At 40.0% G+C, this 16,704-nt stretch overlaps 1 protein-coding gene across 3 annotated transcripts in view; it reads right to left on the bottom strand.

Annotated features, from left to right (window-relative positions):
• The window catches only part of GNAQ (G protein subunit alpha q), a 227,368-nt gene that overhangs the window by 24,273 nt on the left and 186,391 nt on the right, over positions 1–16,704 (bottom strand). The window contains exon 6 of one of the 3 annotated variants that reach the window (XM_037901811.2): positions 3,958–7,553. The exons of the other annotated variants lie outside the window; for them this stretch is intronic. Coding sequence (XP_037757739.1) covers positions 7,410–7,553 — 144 coding nt within the window. The 3' untranslated portion in view covers positions 3,958–7,409. Of the gene's footprint in view, positions 1–3,957; positions 7,554–16,704 lie in introns of those variants that run through there. 3 annotated transcript variants of the gene reach the window in all.

Raw genomic sequence — 16,704 nt, 5'->3', positions numbered from 1 at the left:
ACAACAATATATTTACTGTATTTAAGGGGCTCTAACTGGGGATGTGGCCTCTGGGGTGGAGCCAGAAATAAAGGGTTCATGTTGTGGGAGGGAGCTCCGGGCTGGGGCAGGGGGTTGGGATGTGGGAGGGGTTGAGGGCTCCGGCCGGGGGTGCGGGCTCTGGAGTGGGGCTGGGGATGAGAGGTTTGGGGTGCAGGAAGGGGCTCTAAGCTGGGGGGTGGGGCAGAGCGGCTCAGGGTATGGGAGGGGGCTCTTGGCTGGGGCAGGAGGTTGGAGTGCGGGCTCCATCTTGGGGTGCGAGCTCTTGGGTGGAGCTGGGGATGAGGGGTTCAGGGTGCGGGAGGGGGCTGCAAGTTGAGGCAGGGGGTTGGGATGCAGAGGGGTGAGGGCTTCATCTGGGATGTGGGCCCTGGGGTAGGGCTGGAGATGAGTGGTTTGGGGTGGAGGAGGGGGCTCCAGGCTGGGGGAGGTGGGGTTGGGGCGCAGGCTTACCTTGGGCGGCTCCCAGTCAGCGGTGCAGAGGGCCTAAGGCAGGCTCCCTGCCTGTCCAGACTCCGTGCTGCGCCCCAGAAGCAGCCAGCAGGTCTGGCTCCTAGGTGGGGATTGGGGTGGGCCAGGAGGCTCTGCGCACTGCTCTCACCCGCATGCACCAGCCGTGCAGCTCCCATTGGCCACAGTTCTCAGAGCTGGTGTTCGGGGCAAGGGCAGCGCACAGAGCCCTGTGGGCCCCCCACCTAGGAGCCAGACCTGCTCCCTGCTTCTGGGGTGCAGCGCGGAGCCAGCACAGGTAGGGACTAGCCTGCCTTAGACCCACAGCACCACCAACCGGACTTTTAATGGCCCGGTCGGCGGTGCTGACCGAAGCCACAAGGGTCCCTTTTTGACTGGGTGTTCCAGTCGAAAACTGGACACCTGGGTCACCCTATTGTTAGGTTCCCAGTGAAGGGCCTTCAATTCTGAATATTTTGCTACTTCCCTGCCCCTGCCCCTTCCAAAGCATTTATAAACCCGTCTATTTATTTACACATTTCCTGTTGGAAGGGACTTTTATTGGTGATGGTGTAATTTTATATTAATAGTCAGATCACTTAGAGCAGTGAGCAGTAAAAGCACTCTGGGTACTGATATGCAAATGAACAGTCTAAGCATTCCACTTGCTTTCAGTAAAACCACAAACACGGAGCTTTTAACCTGGTCGAGGTTTCCACAGACCAGGTGTTGCACCCTTTCTTTGCTGTTATTGAAGCAAATCAGCTTTCACAGAGCAAAGATAAAACTGGTATTCCATTGGCTGCTATTACATATATCTACTAAAAACTTTCTCAAAAATTAATTACAAGAATATTTGTGAGGAAAAGGCCTATAACTTGCATCCTTAATTCAGTCTTCCATTAGTAGCTGCTGTTCATCTCCCTCTGCTTCATTAGCTCTGCTTTATGTAGGTGACAGAATATCAGATGCAGGGTTTATTTCAACTGCTTTCCTTGTTATTTATATATTTCAACTGGTATCTCCTTTGAAGGGATTATCATTTTGAAAAAAATGGTAGAGTTTTGCATTTCCAAGTCAGAAGAGATCTTCTGAAAGTTTAAGAGTTTGACTGTAGAAAGTTTGTCGCAGCTGAACCAAAGATGCCAAAAAGATATGGATTAGTGTGGCTGGCTGTCAATTAACAACATTCTGGACCATATGAGATGGTATTTTTTCTGAAATTGACCAACAATGTGGTTAAAATTGTCTGGTGTAATCAAGAGATATATTCACGAAAACAAGCGAATAGAGCTAATAGAGTGGTCTTAACTGAACTAAAAACTTGACAAACTTTAGTCATTTCTTTTGGAGTGTGAACCATTCCTGATTTCTACTGATATATTAGCTATTGATAAATACTGCAACAGGGTTGGTTGAAAACTATAAATTAATTGTGAAGAAAAATATTAAAAGATTTTTTTAAATTAAACTCAGCATTTTTCATGGATTTTTTTTTCAGTGAAAGTTTCATTTTGTTTCAGTTTTTAATTTTCTAAAGGGAAGGGGTTGTGGGTTTTGTTTCATCCCTTTCACTTTTTCCTTCCTCCCCCCCTCTTTTCCACTGGAAAAAGGGAAAGAAAGGAAAATTATTAAATTAATAATATTCCCCAAAAATTAGAACTGAAAATAGAGTTTGAGAAAGATGAAACAAATGAAACTTTTATATATGAAACAATTTTTTTAAGTTTTATTTCAATTTTTTTCAAGTTCCAAACAAATGAAATTTTTTCACTACTCTTTTTAATTCGTCTGTAAAGTTTTTTTTTTTTTTTAAACCCAAACTTTTAGAAAAATTCTTGGACCAGCCCTAATTACCTAACAGTATTGATGAATAACTTTCAGACTATGGTGGTTCACAGAATGTCATTTGCTAACTTTATTTGCAGTTTATGGTATTTGATTGGTCACATATTACTTTCTCTTTCCTGACTGAAACTTTGTAAGAGAAATAGCCAGTGGTAAATGAAGAATGGTGAATTATGACTAGTGAAAAATGAATCCCAAATCACATACTTCTGGCATGAATGCATGATATTTTCACAACTACCTCTCGTAGTCTGAATAATTGTGTGTAATGAATAGCATGAACTCAAGCACAGCAGTGAACTGAATCCAAACTATTTATGAATAAATACGTTTAGAAACCTGCTATACAAGTATGCTCACTGTACATTTGGTATAAATGCATAATAGACCTTTTTGCTGTTTGGTTTAAGTATCAATCAGATACTGTATGAGAAGCAAATATGTGTATGCGTGTGTGCACTCGTGCATATGCATGTGTATATTTGAGCCTAATTCTCCTTTACACCAAGGCCACTTTACACTGCTCTGACAGTGTGAAGGGGCTTTAAAGTAAGAGTAATTATATTTACTTCCACTTTAGAACCCTCTTGCCTAGAGCAGTGTAAAGTTGTTTTAAGTGTATGCAAATTATTATGCAAATTATGCCAATAAAGTTCAGTTTATAACAGCAGGTTGCAAAAAGAGCTTCATATGCAGAAGCTTTAGGGATCACAGAAGGAACTCTGGAATTGTTTTTAGGAAAACTTATACTATAAACTAGAATAAACTAAAATTCAAACCAGCTGTAGCTAGCATGTTGTGCCATACAATTCAAGCACATAGCAATCACTTTGAATCCTTCCTAAACCAGCAATATTGAAATTTGCACTCATAGCCTCAAGATAAGTTTCCATCCAAACTGTCACAAACACATTCTGAACTAAGCTTTAGCTCCTTAATTTGTTATATTAATAAAGGGGATGAAAAAATACAGGAGGAAGATTAGGGAAGAAAAAGACTAGGTAAACCAGCTTTTAAATACTTTCTCGGCTATTATAGAAGGGTTTCCTAGCTATGCTCCCTCTAAGCTGCGCGGCCGTGCAGCAGCCTATCAAGGGCTGCACAGGTGCTCAGGACGAGGAGAGGCACCTCTCCCCCAGCCCCGGAGCTGCTGCAGCCAGGGAGAGGCACCTCTCCCTCGGCCCTGGGCTGCTGTGGGGAAAGAGGGCTGGGGGGAGTCCTCTGTCTCTGTTGCGGCCCCAGGGCAGCCTGCACCCCAAGCCCCTCAGCGCTGGCCCCACCCCAGAGCCCACACCTCCAGACAGAGCCTTCACCCCCCCCCCCCCACAGCCCAACCCTCTGCCCCACTCCAGAGCCCACACCCTGAGCCGGAGCCCTCCCGCACCTGCACCCCAACCCTCTGCCCCAGCTGGAGCCTTCACCCACTCCACACCCCAACCCTCTGCCCCAGCCCTGAGCCCCCTCCCGCACCCTGAACTCCTCAGCCCCAGCCCCACCCAGGAGCCCACATCCCCAGCCAGAGCCCTCCCTCCCCTGCACCCCAACCCTCTGCCTCATCCCTGAGCCCCCTCCCACACTCCCAACCCCTCGGCCCCACCCCCACCACACATCACCTCCATATTGATGCACATAACATTCATTCCACACATGCATGGGAAAAATTAGAGGGAACATTGTTTCCTAGTGACTCATGTGTAAACATATGCACATGTATGGAGGCACATAAACATTAGCAGAGTTTTCTTCTTTGTTTCCCTCGCTCTTCTCTTTACCAAATACGCATATCAATGTTTGCTCTGTACCATAGCATTCTTTTAATGTTCTCATTCGCTGTCACCTCATTTACCTTGAAACAGTATTAAATGATTCACCCAATTTGCAAACCTAATTATTGGCATTATGCACCAATACAAGGAGAGGACTGAACCAATATTTATGTCAGAATACAGCAGACCATGTATTCTAGGATAACATTATTATATTTCCTTATTAATAATCTATGACACGTTTTTTGTACTTAATTCCCAAACACTGTGATTTAAGTAACAGAGCCTCTTGTTGTTATGTCATGAAATAATTCCCTTAAATCTAATAAAATGAGACAACTTCAGCTTGATTTTATCATTAGGTGTCCCTTTTTTACTATACAGAAATGCTATGAACAAATTAGCTTGTTACACTGGGGAGGGAAGGGGAGAAAGGGGGAATTAGTAATTTTTTATATCTATAAACCCTAAATACACACACACACACACACACTTTTTCCTCATACTTTTTGCCAAATCCAAACTTACAGTCTGAGTTAGCCTTAGCAATCCCCAGTTTTACAGATTTATTTCTTCCATATATGTAAAAAGTCTATATTTTCAGTTGAAATGTGAAAAAGCCTAATTTCTCTTTCAGCGTTGCAATAGAATTATATTTCTTTTTGTTTGTCATTTCTTAGAAAAAATTGCATATTACTTCTACAATTGCAGAAATAATAAATTATATTAATGGTGTCATTTTAATCCCCTAATTTTACACAAATAAGCATTATTTGGCAACAATGGGACAAATCCATGTGTATCTTACATGTCTGTGAAAGGGCCAAAAAGCCGATTAAAAGCTGAAGGAAGAAAACAGTGCTTATTTCCAATAGGAAAGACTTCATTTTTTAAATCAGTATGATGAGCACAATATTTACATGTACCAGTACAGAATCAGTAGTGGAATATGATTTATTTAACACTTACACTACGTCTTTATGGTTGCCTAGAATGCCATCTAGTGGGCAAATTATAAGTTACACAGCAAACAAAATCAACTATAGAAGTATCAAATACTTGTAAAAGCGGCAAAGGGTCCCCCCCAAGCATGCTCCAATACATCTGTTAGTCTATAAGATGCCACAGGACTCTTTGCCACTTTTACAGATCCAGACTAACACGGCTTAGTTTTTCGACTAAATGAATTTTTGTTAACAAAACTTGAATTTTCATTGATAACTGAAGTTCTCAGTTTTTAACAAATATCTTTTTTTTTTTTTTCAAAAATAATATTTTTGTCAGATTTTTTCACAGGAAAAAATAAAATATTTTCTTGACCATCTCTAATAAGTACTACTGTGAAATGAACGTAGTAGTCTCTGAACTTCTTCCACAGGATAACTGTCTATATGCCAAAATTGCCACCAATAGTGGCATCAGTTGGAAATATTGTTGGAAGTCTCAGCAAAGGGGCCAGTGATCGGTGGCTAAGCTACCCTCTCACTCCTTTACTGGAACAGCGTGAGGCTTCGACTCATGCTAACCTTGTTCTGTGGCTTTATTCTCAAGGGCTCTCACTCTAGCACATTTCACAAGCATTTAACTCACAAAATGTTTGTATGGACAGAAATAGAAACAAAAATGTGTGTGTATTAAGATAGAGGAATACATCTATCTCTCTCTATATAGCACATGCTACTGGCACAAAAGATAAAATGATTTATGGGTGTTTTGGGGGATACAGTGGCTTCCCAGCTGCTGTATGCTCTTCTAAGGTCAATCCTGTGAGCTGCTGAGTGCTGAAAGAAGCATAGACAACCAAAAGACTAATGCAGATGCTTCTACAAACTTCAGAGAAAAGTGAAGCATGGTCAGCCATGAAGTAAATCTCCATGCCCGCACTGGAATTAGTAAAGGTGAGTTTGGAGAAAGGGGGTGTGTTGGGGATTGAACATGGTATGGTCAAGTCTTGGTGATTAACAAGCACAATGAATATGTGGGACCCATTTTCAGTATTCAAGACACCACTGCTCTTTACCAGAGATCCCAGAAGTGAGGACAGGAGAAAGTGAGAGCACAGACTGTCTGGGGGCCAACCGCAGAGAGAAAATGCTTCTGACAGTTTCCTGACTCTCTCTCTCAGCCACTTGCGCAATGCTCCTGTTGTATTTTGGGATCAGTGTTCTTGCTAGCTCAGCAGCCTCTAGCACCTGCTCCTCTCGGTTTTCACTACCTTATTGGATTAGATTGCGAACAACAAATCACCATACTCTGGCACCCTACTAGTGTCTCAGCACTATTCTTTTTCAGGATTGTGCCCTTAATGAGGAACATAAAATTCTGGAAAAGAAGTGAAGACTGGATTGTGAGTGTGCCAGAGGATCCAGAAGTCAATAAAAATATTAGTGCTTCAGAGCATGGCGTCTATAAAACACTAGAAGAATTTTGAACTCCAAAACCTTAAAGTCACCGAATGCCATTTCAGGTTTTTGACCCACATCAAAATGATAATGTAACTATGATGATGTCCTGATTGTCATTAGTTAATACATCATAGCTGAACATCACATACCTATTTCATTATGTGGAAACATAATTAGGCAGGCCAAAAAAGAATTTGAAGAGCAACTAGCAAAAAATACAAAAATTAGCAGCAATTTTTTTTTAATCAGAAGCAGGAAGCCAGCCACACAACCAGTGGGGCCACCGGACACTCAAGGAACTAAAGCAGCACCCAAGAAAAACAAGGCCACTGTGGAGACGTTAACTGAATTCTATGCCTCGGTCGTTACTGCAGAGGACGTGAGGGAGATTCCCCGAGCTGTTCTTTTTAGGTGACAAATCTGAGGAACAATCCCAGACTGAGGTGTCAATAGAGTAGGTTTTGGAACAAATAGATGAATTAAACGGTAATAGGTCACCAGGACCAGATGGTATTCACCCAAGAGTTCTGAAGGGACTCCAATATGAAATTGCAGAACTAATAACTGTGCTATGTAACCTGTCACTTAAATCAGCCTCTGCACCAGATGAGCAGAGGGTAGCAACTGTGACACAGATTTTTTTTAAAAAGGCTCCACAGGCAATTCTGGCAAGTACTGAGAGGTAACCCTAACTTCAGTACCACGAAGATTGGTTGAAAGAACAGAATTATCAGACACATAGATGAACATATGTTGTGGGAAGAGTGAACACGGATTTTATAAAGGAAAGTCATGCCTCCCCAATCTATTCAAAATTGAGGGTATGGACAAGGGTGATCCCGGGAATATAGTGTACTTGGACCTTCAGAAAGCCTTTGACAAGGTCATTCACCAAAAGCTCTTAAGCAAAGTAAAGAGTCATGGGATAAGAGGGATAGGAAACAAAGGGTAGGAATAAATGGTCAGTTTTCACAGTGGAGAGAAGTAAATAATCGTCCGAGGATCTCTGCTGGGACCAGCGCTGTTCAACATATTCATAAATGATCTGGAAAAAGAGTAAAAAGGAAAGAGTGGCAACATTTTCAGATGATAAAAAGTACTCAGGATAGTTAAGGCCAAAGCAGACTGCGGAGAGTTACAAAGGGATCTCATACAACTGGGTGAGTGAGTAACAAAATGACACTTGAAATGTAATGTTCATGGAGGATATGTCCATCAATGGTTATTAGCCAAGATAGTCAGGGACGCAATCCCGTGCTCTGGGTGTCCCTAGACCTCTGACTGCTAGAAGCTGGGAATGGATGACAGGGGGTGGATCACTTGATAAATTGCCCTGTTCTGCCCATTCCCTCTGAAGCATCTGGCACCAACTACTTTTAGAAGACATGATACTGGATTAGATGGACTATTGGTTTGACCCAGTATGGCCGTTCTTATGTTCTTATCATCTAGACTATAACTGAAAAGAGCTCTACTATTGTAAAGATTTATTTCCTCTAGTTTCAAAATGCACACACAAACTAAAAAACCTAACTTGGGCACGTATACAATTATTAAAAATACTTACTTGAAATCCAGATATATTAAGTAACCTATAAAAGGAAAAGATCATCCACATTGTCCTTAAAAATGAAACTACAGGATAAGTTTCCCCACCAACTCCTCTCCCCATCTGCTCAAGAAAAGCTGAATAAAACTGATGTTCCTACATTGTGCCCTTATTCAGTGTTTGTAGAACAATAAAATCTCAGAGAAAACACTTTTCCAAAGCTCCTTCTGCCCTCCAGAGCCTCAGTCAGTAGCACTGGCTGAAACTCAAGCAGAGAAGACTCAGCTGTAATCTTTTCAAGACCCTGACACAACGGAAGCAATTTTATCCTCAAAATATCAAGAAAATTCTTCACAGTGGGAAAAGCTGATTCAGTAGCTCAGTTGAGGTAATCACATTATCCAGGCTATCCCCCACCAAGAACAGTTCTGCTGTTCTTTGGGACTTCACAGATACTATGATGGAGGCAATTCCACATATTTGCATAGCCACAGAAAATGACTGAAAAATTATGCTGTTAGATTCAGCATAAGACTTCTACTAACTATACTTCATTCACCTGTAACACCGTGATCTGTAAACTATGGTGACCTCTGAAAATGACAGAAGGGGAAATCCATGGAGGGATGAAGAGGGAAGTTAAGAGGTCAAAGCGAGAACCCAGGTAAAGTATCTTTATAACCAGCATTTTGTGTAGATGTAAGTGGGGCAATACAGCATTTTTTCAAGGTCGAGAGGAATTTGCTGTAGGCAAATTATGAGGGTCTGGATCAGAGTTTTAGATGTGTGGATACGGTGTAGAAAGTAATGGCAAGATTTAGACACGGTCTGGATGCACAGGTCTAGAGTTTAAGTCAATCAAGTAATCCATTTTTCTGTGATTTAAAAACTCCCAAACCTCAAATCATTCCTGCTTGTTTCATTTGCTATGTCACTGAAGGGCAGAACTGGAATCTAAACTTGAATCTGGGAGTGTATTATAAGCTAAAAAAGCAGGAGCTATTTTCTAAATACTGTAATGCAAAGTCAGTTGATAGTTCTAAAGATGTAAAGAGAGGACCGGAATTATATGAGATATTGGTCTCCTATTAGAAAGTATATTCAGCATATAAATATAATTTTAAACAATAATAGTTTTAGATACAGTGAAATGGAACAGTTTTGTTATTAAAGGTACATTATTAGCTTAGGCACGCAGGATAGGGTTTGTTTAACAATAAGAATAGAGGGATACAGAACTTAATTTAAATAGAAACATTTTTATAAATTATATAAGCAATTCTTGAGAGGGTTAAAAATGCCCTCACTGTGTTGGAAAACCATAGGAATTAGAACAGAAACTGACTAGTCTGGTTTGTTTCACTGTTCATAATAAAAATAAATGCAAAAAAAAAAAAGTAAACATAATAAAAGATAAAAGCTTTTAAAAATTCTTTCAGTTTTAATTATATAAGTTGTCTTTAATAACAAAAGCAAGGCCATATTAAATTTTAGCTTGACACTGTCTCTTTAGCAACAAAAAAGGGAACTCTTGATAGAGAAACATTCCCCCCCCCCCCCGGTACATATAGACGTTTGTACACAGAGTAGAATTTCCACATTGCTCCATTTAGCATTAGTGAAATTCCTGACCTGCTTATCAGAAGCTGAGATGGCAAATAAGAACTGAATAACTACATTACAACAAGCAAAAGACTGGAAAAACTTAAAAGTGTTCTTCTCGCTAATCCTCAGTCACAAACATGCATTTAAAATTCACATCTGAGTGTGTACTCTCTTTTCTTTATAAAGCAGATGAATTCTGACCATAATGAATTAAACATTTTTTTTTTTCATTTATTTTGTGTACTAGATGCTCAGATGAGGTCACTAGAATTATTTTCAAATGCTATCTTCTATCATTACAGATATTGTTCTACCCAATTTCTCTGTAGCTTTTCCAGTCTATAATAATGGTATCAGCTTGGCAAATCCAATATCTGCCTTTTGACATCTCAGCTAAGAGAATTTCATTCCATTTATCAAAACTCATGACCCCATTTATTTTCAGTGATATTATACTAAATTATTCTAGTTAGAATTAAGTGAGGTGTCCCAGAAGTATTAACCTATTTAGGGACATGGAAAGGATATTCGTTACTATTAAAAAAGCTCTCAGAAAATCAAACAGCAGTTAACTGAAACCATGCAACACTTACATTATCAATAATTAATATATTTAAATGTTTTGCTGCCTACAAACTCCATACAGTAACACTGTCCACTACTTTGTCCTTTCAGTCCTCCTCTTTATAAGATATATAGGAACAATTATCCATCCTCATTCACTCTTGCATGCCCAACTGCTTCTTGATTACAGACAGTTACTAAAGTTAAATGTTAATATATTTCCTGAACCAAATGCATTACAATATCCTACTCTATTTCCATATGTTTGCTTTTGTACAGTGTTTATTGCAGACCTATAATATGTTTAACTTATATAATGGCAATATTTTACTTTTTAATGAATACCCATTTGCCAATTTATAGAGAGGAACCTATGTTACTTTGTTTCACCTATTTCTTACATTGTGCAACATTATAATAAATATATTATGTATAATACATAATTTTACAATTTTAAAAGTGTATGTCTAATGATAAACCCATATACATGCATTATATGTACATACACACAAATATACATGTTTGTATGTGATATAAAGGTTTTAATGTTATAAATTTGAAATGGCCGCTTTACTTGCAAATAACAAAGCCATGAGTTATGCCAATAAAAAAAAACCTTTATACCTCATAAATATGTATTCTTTATGTGACACATTGCAGGAAATCTATTTTGTAAATATTTTAAAGAGTTAAACATTTTATGGGGACTATTTTTGTGTCCTTCCACCTGTAAAGTCAGATGCCTTAATTACCAGGAGTTGCATAGCATAGGGCTAAGAGGAGGCTATAAAAAGACATGAAAATATAGTCTCTCTATATAAAATATAATCTTATTATATAAAATATGATCTCTCAGGCTCTTCCAAGACTGTAAGTGATTGCCAGTTCTCAGTGGAAATCTGGTAATTTCCCCTACCAAGTAGCATAAAACCTTATATTTTTAGCCCTACTGAGCTGTAAGATATCAAACGTTAAAGATCTGTAGGCATAAGTAAGTTGCAACTTGCCTAGGACTGAATCCAATCTATCTTGGGCTCTGAGCAAGAATAATTTTTCCAATAAAAATTCCAAAATTGAGAGAATAAAGAGAAAACATTTGTCTGGCAGGCTTTTTTGTTTTGTTTTTTAAACTGCAGCTGTTTGAAGCCACTCAGACTTGTGGAATGTTAGAAGAAGATCGGGGAAAATTCAGTAGTGGGAGAGGGTAAGTAAAGTGGCCATATGTGTATGATAAATTACAGAATCATGTGATAAATTAATTTATCCCATAAATATCCACCTCCCAGCGTGTGTGTGTGTATATTATATATACATGAGAACACCAACCCCTTTATAGCACATAAAATTAATGGAATTTTATTTAATTTGTAATACTAATGCTGTGATTGGTACAGTATATCCTCTGGGTCAAATTTTGCCCTCATTCACACCAGTGAGTCTAGAGAAACTGCAGTTGTACTGAGCAGCAGAATTTGGAACTTTTAAATGTCTCCTTCCTTCCTCCTCTTTTTTCTCTGGGTATTTAAGAAAGCAACAGAAATTCAGGTCTGCTAAATGTTGCTAGATCTTATCCCATGTTTGAAAAGGAAAACAAGATATGCACAGTTTTCTCTTCTATATATTATGTATAATAGGATGCTTGACTGAACAAGCTGGATGCGATACGTAACAGGGAGAGATGACAATAGGTCAGAGGTAAGTGAGGACTGCTAGTTGAGTCATAATTAAGGTGCAGTCTGGCATCTGTTAATACTTTTCTTCGGGTATAAAACATTCCTCATTAACAGGCTGCAGTTTTATGAACCCTATCCAAATCAAAATAGCCTTACTGGCTACCGTCAGTTAAGGTACACCTACACTCCAATTAAAAACTCATGGCTGGCCAGTGCGAAGAGGCTGCTTAATTGCAATGTAGATATTTGGGCTTGGGCTGGAGCTGGGGTTCCAGAACCATGTGAAAGAGGAGGATGCCAGAGTTCAGTCTGCAGCCTGATCCCAAATGTCTACACCACAGTTAAACAGCCCATTAGCCCAAGCCCCACGAGCTGAAGTCAGCTGGCGTGGGCTCACCGTGGGTGTCTAATTGCAAGCTTCAAGTGTCAGTAATAGCTAAGGCTGTTCTAATTCCCTGCGCAGCACTTTCCTCTCCAAAATGCCTCTGTGGCCCATGAGACTAAGTCCTGTTGTGATTAATGCAACTAAAAATTTACTCCAATTGTAAGCTCAAATGTAAAAAGTATGTGCAAGTTCTTAAAATGTCTAACTTTTTGCCTGCTTGGAAATTTAACCATGGAAAATAGGTCAAGTTGTTTTCAATAATTAAATGTTATAAACAGGTGCAAGAAAACCAGACAGAGAAACTGGATTAGCCCAAACGAAAAAGCTGATAGTATTCTGCTGATATTATTCAAGACTGTGTTGAAATTATGCTTGTTAAAAAATAAAGGATATGGAACCAGAAGTTAATGAAACAAAATTGGTATGTCAGATATTAGGCCTAACTGGTGGACAAAATAATGAGGATGAACTATGACACTCACGTTTCCCCTTTTTGGGTTTCTAAAAAAACTTTGAAAAAAAAAATGCACTGCTTGCCTGTTCCACCTTGCATCCCAGTTCAGCCTACTGGGGGTCAGGAACAACCTGGTAGACTTCTAAGCAGGAAGATGTTCAGCTCCCAATTCAGTTCATCTTGTCTCATCTCATCTTCCCTGATCCCAAAGTAGAAAGAGTAGACCAGACTTGATCATATAACATTTTCCCCCCCCACTTGTGAGTCCTGAAAATCAACATATCATCATGACATCTAGTCCTCAGGGGATACCTAATTGCCGGCACTGCAAAGGAACATAAGATTCTGTTCTGTTCCCTTCCTTTTGTTCCCTCCCTCCCTTCGCTTCTCCCCTCGCTTCCTTCCTCCTATCCTCACTCTTATTCTCTCAGCTTCTCATCAAATCCTGAATCAACTTCACTGCATCAGCACAACGAGACGAGAGGACCACAATCCTTTCCTGTCTAAGGAGAAAAGACCCAACTAGATGATACCCCTGACTGGAACGTGAACCAGGGTCTAAGCAACTGGTGCTGTGGTCAGCCTGTCAGCCAAAGCATCCATTTGTGACTGACCAGCCATCCAGTCTTCCAAAGACAACAGCAAAAGTTGTATTTTCTCCACCCTTTCTATCCACTCTCTCCTTCACCCTGTGACTGTTAGAAACAGGAGACAGGAGTACCCTTTACACATGAGGACTGAAAGTAAAATTAACCCTTTCCTTTTTGATCAGAGAAAGGTAGTTCTGACAATAAAACTCTGACATTTTGCCTCCTTTTGCCTCCAAAAGAAGAGAGACTTTAAAGGTTTTGATTAAGTTTGTTCTGCGTAATTTCTCAGTTTCAGTACAAATGCTTGTTTCAATTTCTTGTTTTTTCTTGTGTTTGATCAATAAACATTTGAACTTTAAAATGAATGTTTTGGGTGTTTGCCAAGAAATCAAGTATACCAAGGTCGATGTAGGAAAAAGACCCAGACCTCTTTATATCACTAGAATTATGTTGGACATTGAAAGAGTTTATAACAGATATATTAGCCCCAGGTTAAGGAGGTCCCTTTTCCTGGGTAAGGTAACAGGGAAGGTTCCAGAACAATCAGGAACTTTCTGGAAACAATTAAGGCAGACAGGCTGATTAGAACACCTGCAGCCAATCAAGAAGCTGCTAGAATCAATTAAGGCAGGCTAATCAGGGCACCTGGGTTTAAAAAGGAGCTCACTTCAGTTTGTGGCATGCGTGCAAGGAGCTGGGAGCAAGAGGCGCAAGAAGCTGAGAGTGAGAAGGCGTACTACTGGAAGACTGAGAAGTACAAGCAATATCAGACATCCAGAGGAAGGTCCTGTGATGAGAATAAAGAAGGTGTTGAGTAGAGGCCATGGGGAAGTAGCCCAGGGAGTTGTAGCTGTCACGCAGCTGTTACAGGAGCCAATGTAGACAGCTGCAATCCACAGGGCCCTGGGCTAGAACCCGGAGTAGAGGGCGGGCCCAGGTTCCCCCCATCCCTCTATTCCCCCAACTCCCTACTTGATACCGGAGGAGTTGAACTGGACTGTGGGTTCCACCAGAGGGGAAGGTCTCTGGCCTGTTCCCCGATCCACTAGGTGGATCAGCAGAGACTGTGGGGATTGTTCTTCTTCCTTTTCCCCATGCTGGCCAGTGATGAGGCTAACTAAGTGAACAGAAGATTTGAGCCACAAAAGTGGCCAAACTGAGGGCTGCCGTGAACCTCTGAGGCGAGCAAATCTGCCAATAAGCGCAGGACTCACCAAGGCAGAGAAGGAACTTTGTCACAACTACCTTAAACTCTTTTGACCCTTGTGATTAATACAACAGCCCTGCACAGACTCTGCCCAACTCAGTCCCAGAGGAATGACACTAGGTAACACCGTAAACTAACTGTGTCCTCATCTGACAACTAGACAATAAAACTGACAGATTTACATCGAAAATGTACATTATAACATGAACTGCACTGGAAAAAATAATAAGTATTAAAAGCCCTAAACCAGTTTCATAATGATACAGGGTTGGTATACTTAAATGTTGATACACTGAGTTACGTAACTCCTGTATACTGTTGTTCATACATGAAAACAAGATTATGGAAAGAAACTATGCATAACTGAGAAGCAAGCATTTCCTTCTTTGTAAAAGCACAATACAAACAGAAAGGAAAAAGTTTTCAGGAAATATCATTCAGTGGATTAACTAGAAAAAAACCCGCCTATCTTACAAAAATCACACTAATCAGGCCATGTAAACAGTGCAAAGTGGAGCAATAGAGAATTGGTAAAATGTTAGGTCAGATCTCTTAATTTGATTAAGAGGCAGAGAGATCAAAGGAGGATTATACTGTATCCTAGGATCACATTAGAGATGTTCTGGTTAAGGCCTTTTGGACATTTGATTCCCCCTTTCTCTCAACATTTTTCCTTTTGGGTGAAATTTGTCATGCCTGTTCTCAGCTCAAAGGTGAGTTTATTTTTTGCTAGTGAGCGGAAAAAAAACATTCAGTTGGTTATTGAGTTGTCCAAGCATGGGAGAAACAGGGTTCACATGTAAAAACAAAAGAAATCAGGAACATTTTGTGCTTGAATAATTCACAAATAGCATTGTTTTAAAACTGAAACTTTACATGTATGTAGTCCTCAATAAGAAATATCTACATTGCTAATTTTTTTTAAAAGAAAGCTTAATATGATTTAAAAGCATATTCTGTGCTTGCAAAATCCTTCACTGTCCCTTATCTATTAATCACTCAAGAGGGCTGGTTTCCAGGTAGAAGCACACACATGCACCTATACATTTGAAGTAAACTCACATAGAAAAAAACTGAGAAAATATAAAGAAAACACACAATTGACTGTAGACACACAAAGTAAAAATTTTAACTTCTTTGCTAATAAAATAAAGCCCAGTCAAATTTACGTTAATGCATTGTTAAGTTTGAAAATTTAAATGCAAAAAAGACAGGATACTCAGAAAATAAAAGAATTTAATGCTGTTCGCTGGTGGAGTTTTTTTGTACTACACCAGGGAAAATGGCCTTCAAGCCAGCAATACTGGCTATATGAGGATAACCATTGTGCAGGAGGATTCTCCAGTGGTTTAGAGCCAGCATGACCGCTTCTATGCCAATCTTCTCCTGGCTACTGGTGTAAAGGACATGGCTGTGGATTGCTTAAGTCCCTGAAATCCCCAATGGCCCTCTTGGGCTACTGGCCATCAACACAAGTTAGAGCAGCCCTGATGCTTCTCTAAAATACGATGGCAACTGGCCCAGCACAGACAACCCAGGATTGCGGGAATGCAAGGTGACTTAGAGCTCTTCCTTTGCAATGCATGCTTCTCATCCAAAGCCAAGGATCTGGACTAAGTTTCCCCAGGACAATGTTAACTTGGCCATATTATCATTATATTAAACAACCTTGGAAACAGCTTAAACAGCAATCCAAAATCCACCAATGCACAAGGTCATATTACTGAATTTCTTGACTTTTGTCAGTATAAATTTGCAAGCTTAATGATGAATTCAGGGCACTTCCATAAATCTGTTTTAATTAATATTTGTAGAAACATTTTGTCTGAGATAGATAACTATCCTATGCATTTCCAAAGTGAAATCATCCATCCATCACCACAGTATCTTGGCATTAGAATTAAACATGGCAAAACTTCATATTGTAGGATACCACTATATACGAAAAACAGTCACACAGGTTCACACAGTGGAGAAGAAGCCATGCATTGCTAATCACTCAACACAGATGACAAATTATCAGTGGCAGTATCACTGGCCTGATCCCAGAAAAGCTCTTGAAAGACTATAGAGCATTTTAGTTAAGAACAGTGGTTACACAGTCAAAGGTCTTCCCACATCCAAAATTACTCAAATTGCTTAAATGGAAGAGGAGGCTGTTTCCACAGG

Source organism: Chelonia mydas, chromosome 5, assembly GCF_015237465.2.
Source record: "Chelonia mydas isolate rCheMyd1 chromosome 5, rCheMyd1.pri.v2, whole genome shotgun sequence".
Classification (NCBI taxonomy): Eukaryota; Metazoa; Chordata; order Testudines; family Cheloniidae; genus Chelonia; species Chelonia mydas.
The sequence above is the reverse complement of the archived record's forward strand: the minus strand, read 5'-3'. Positions and strand labels throughout refer to the sequence as shown.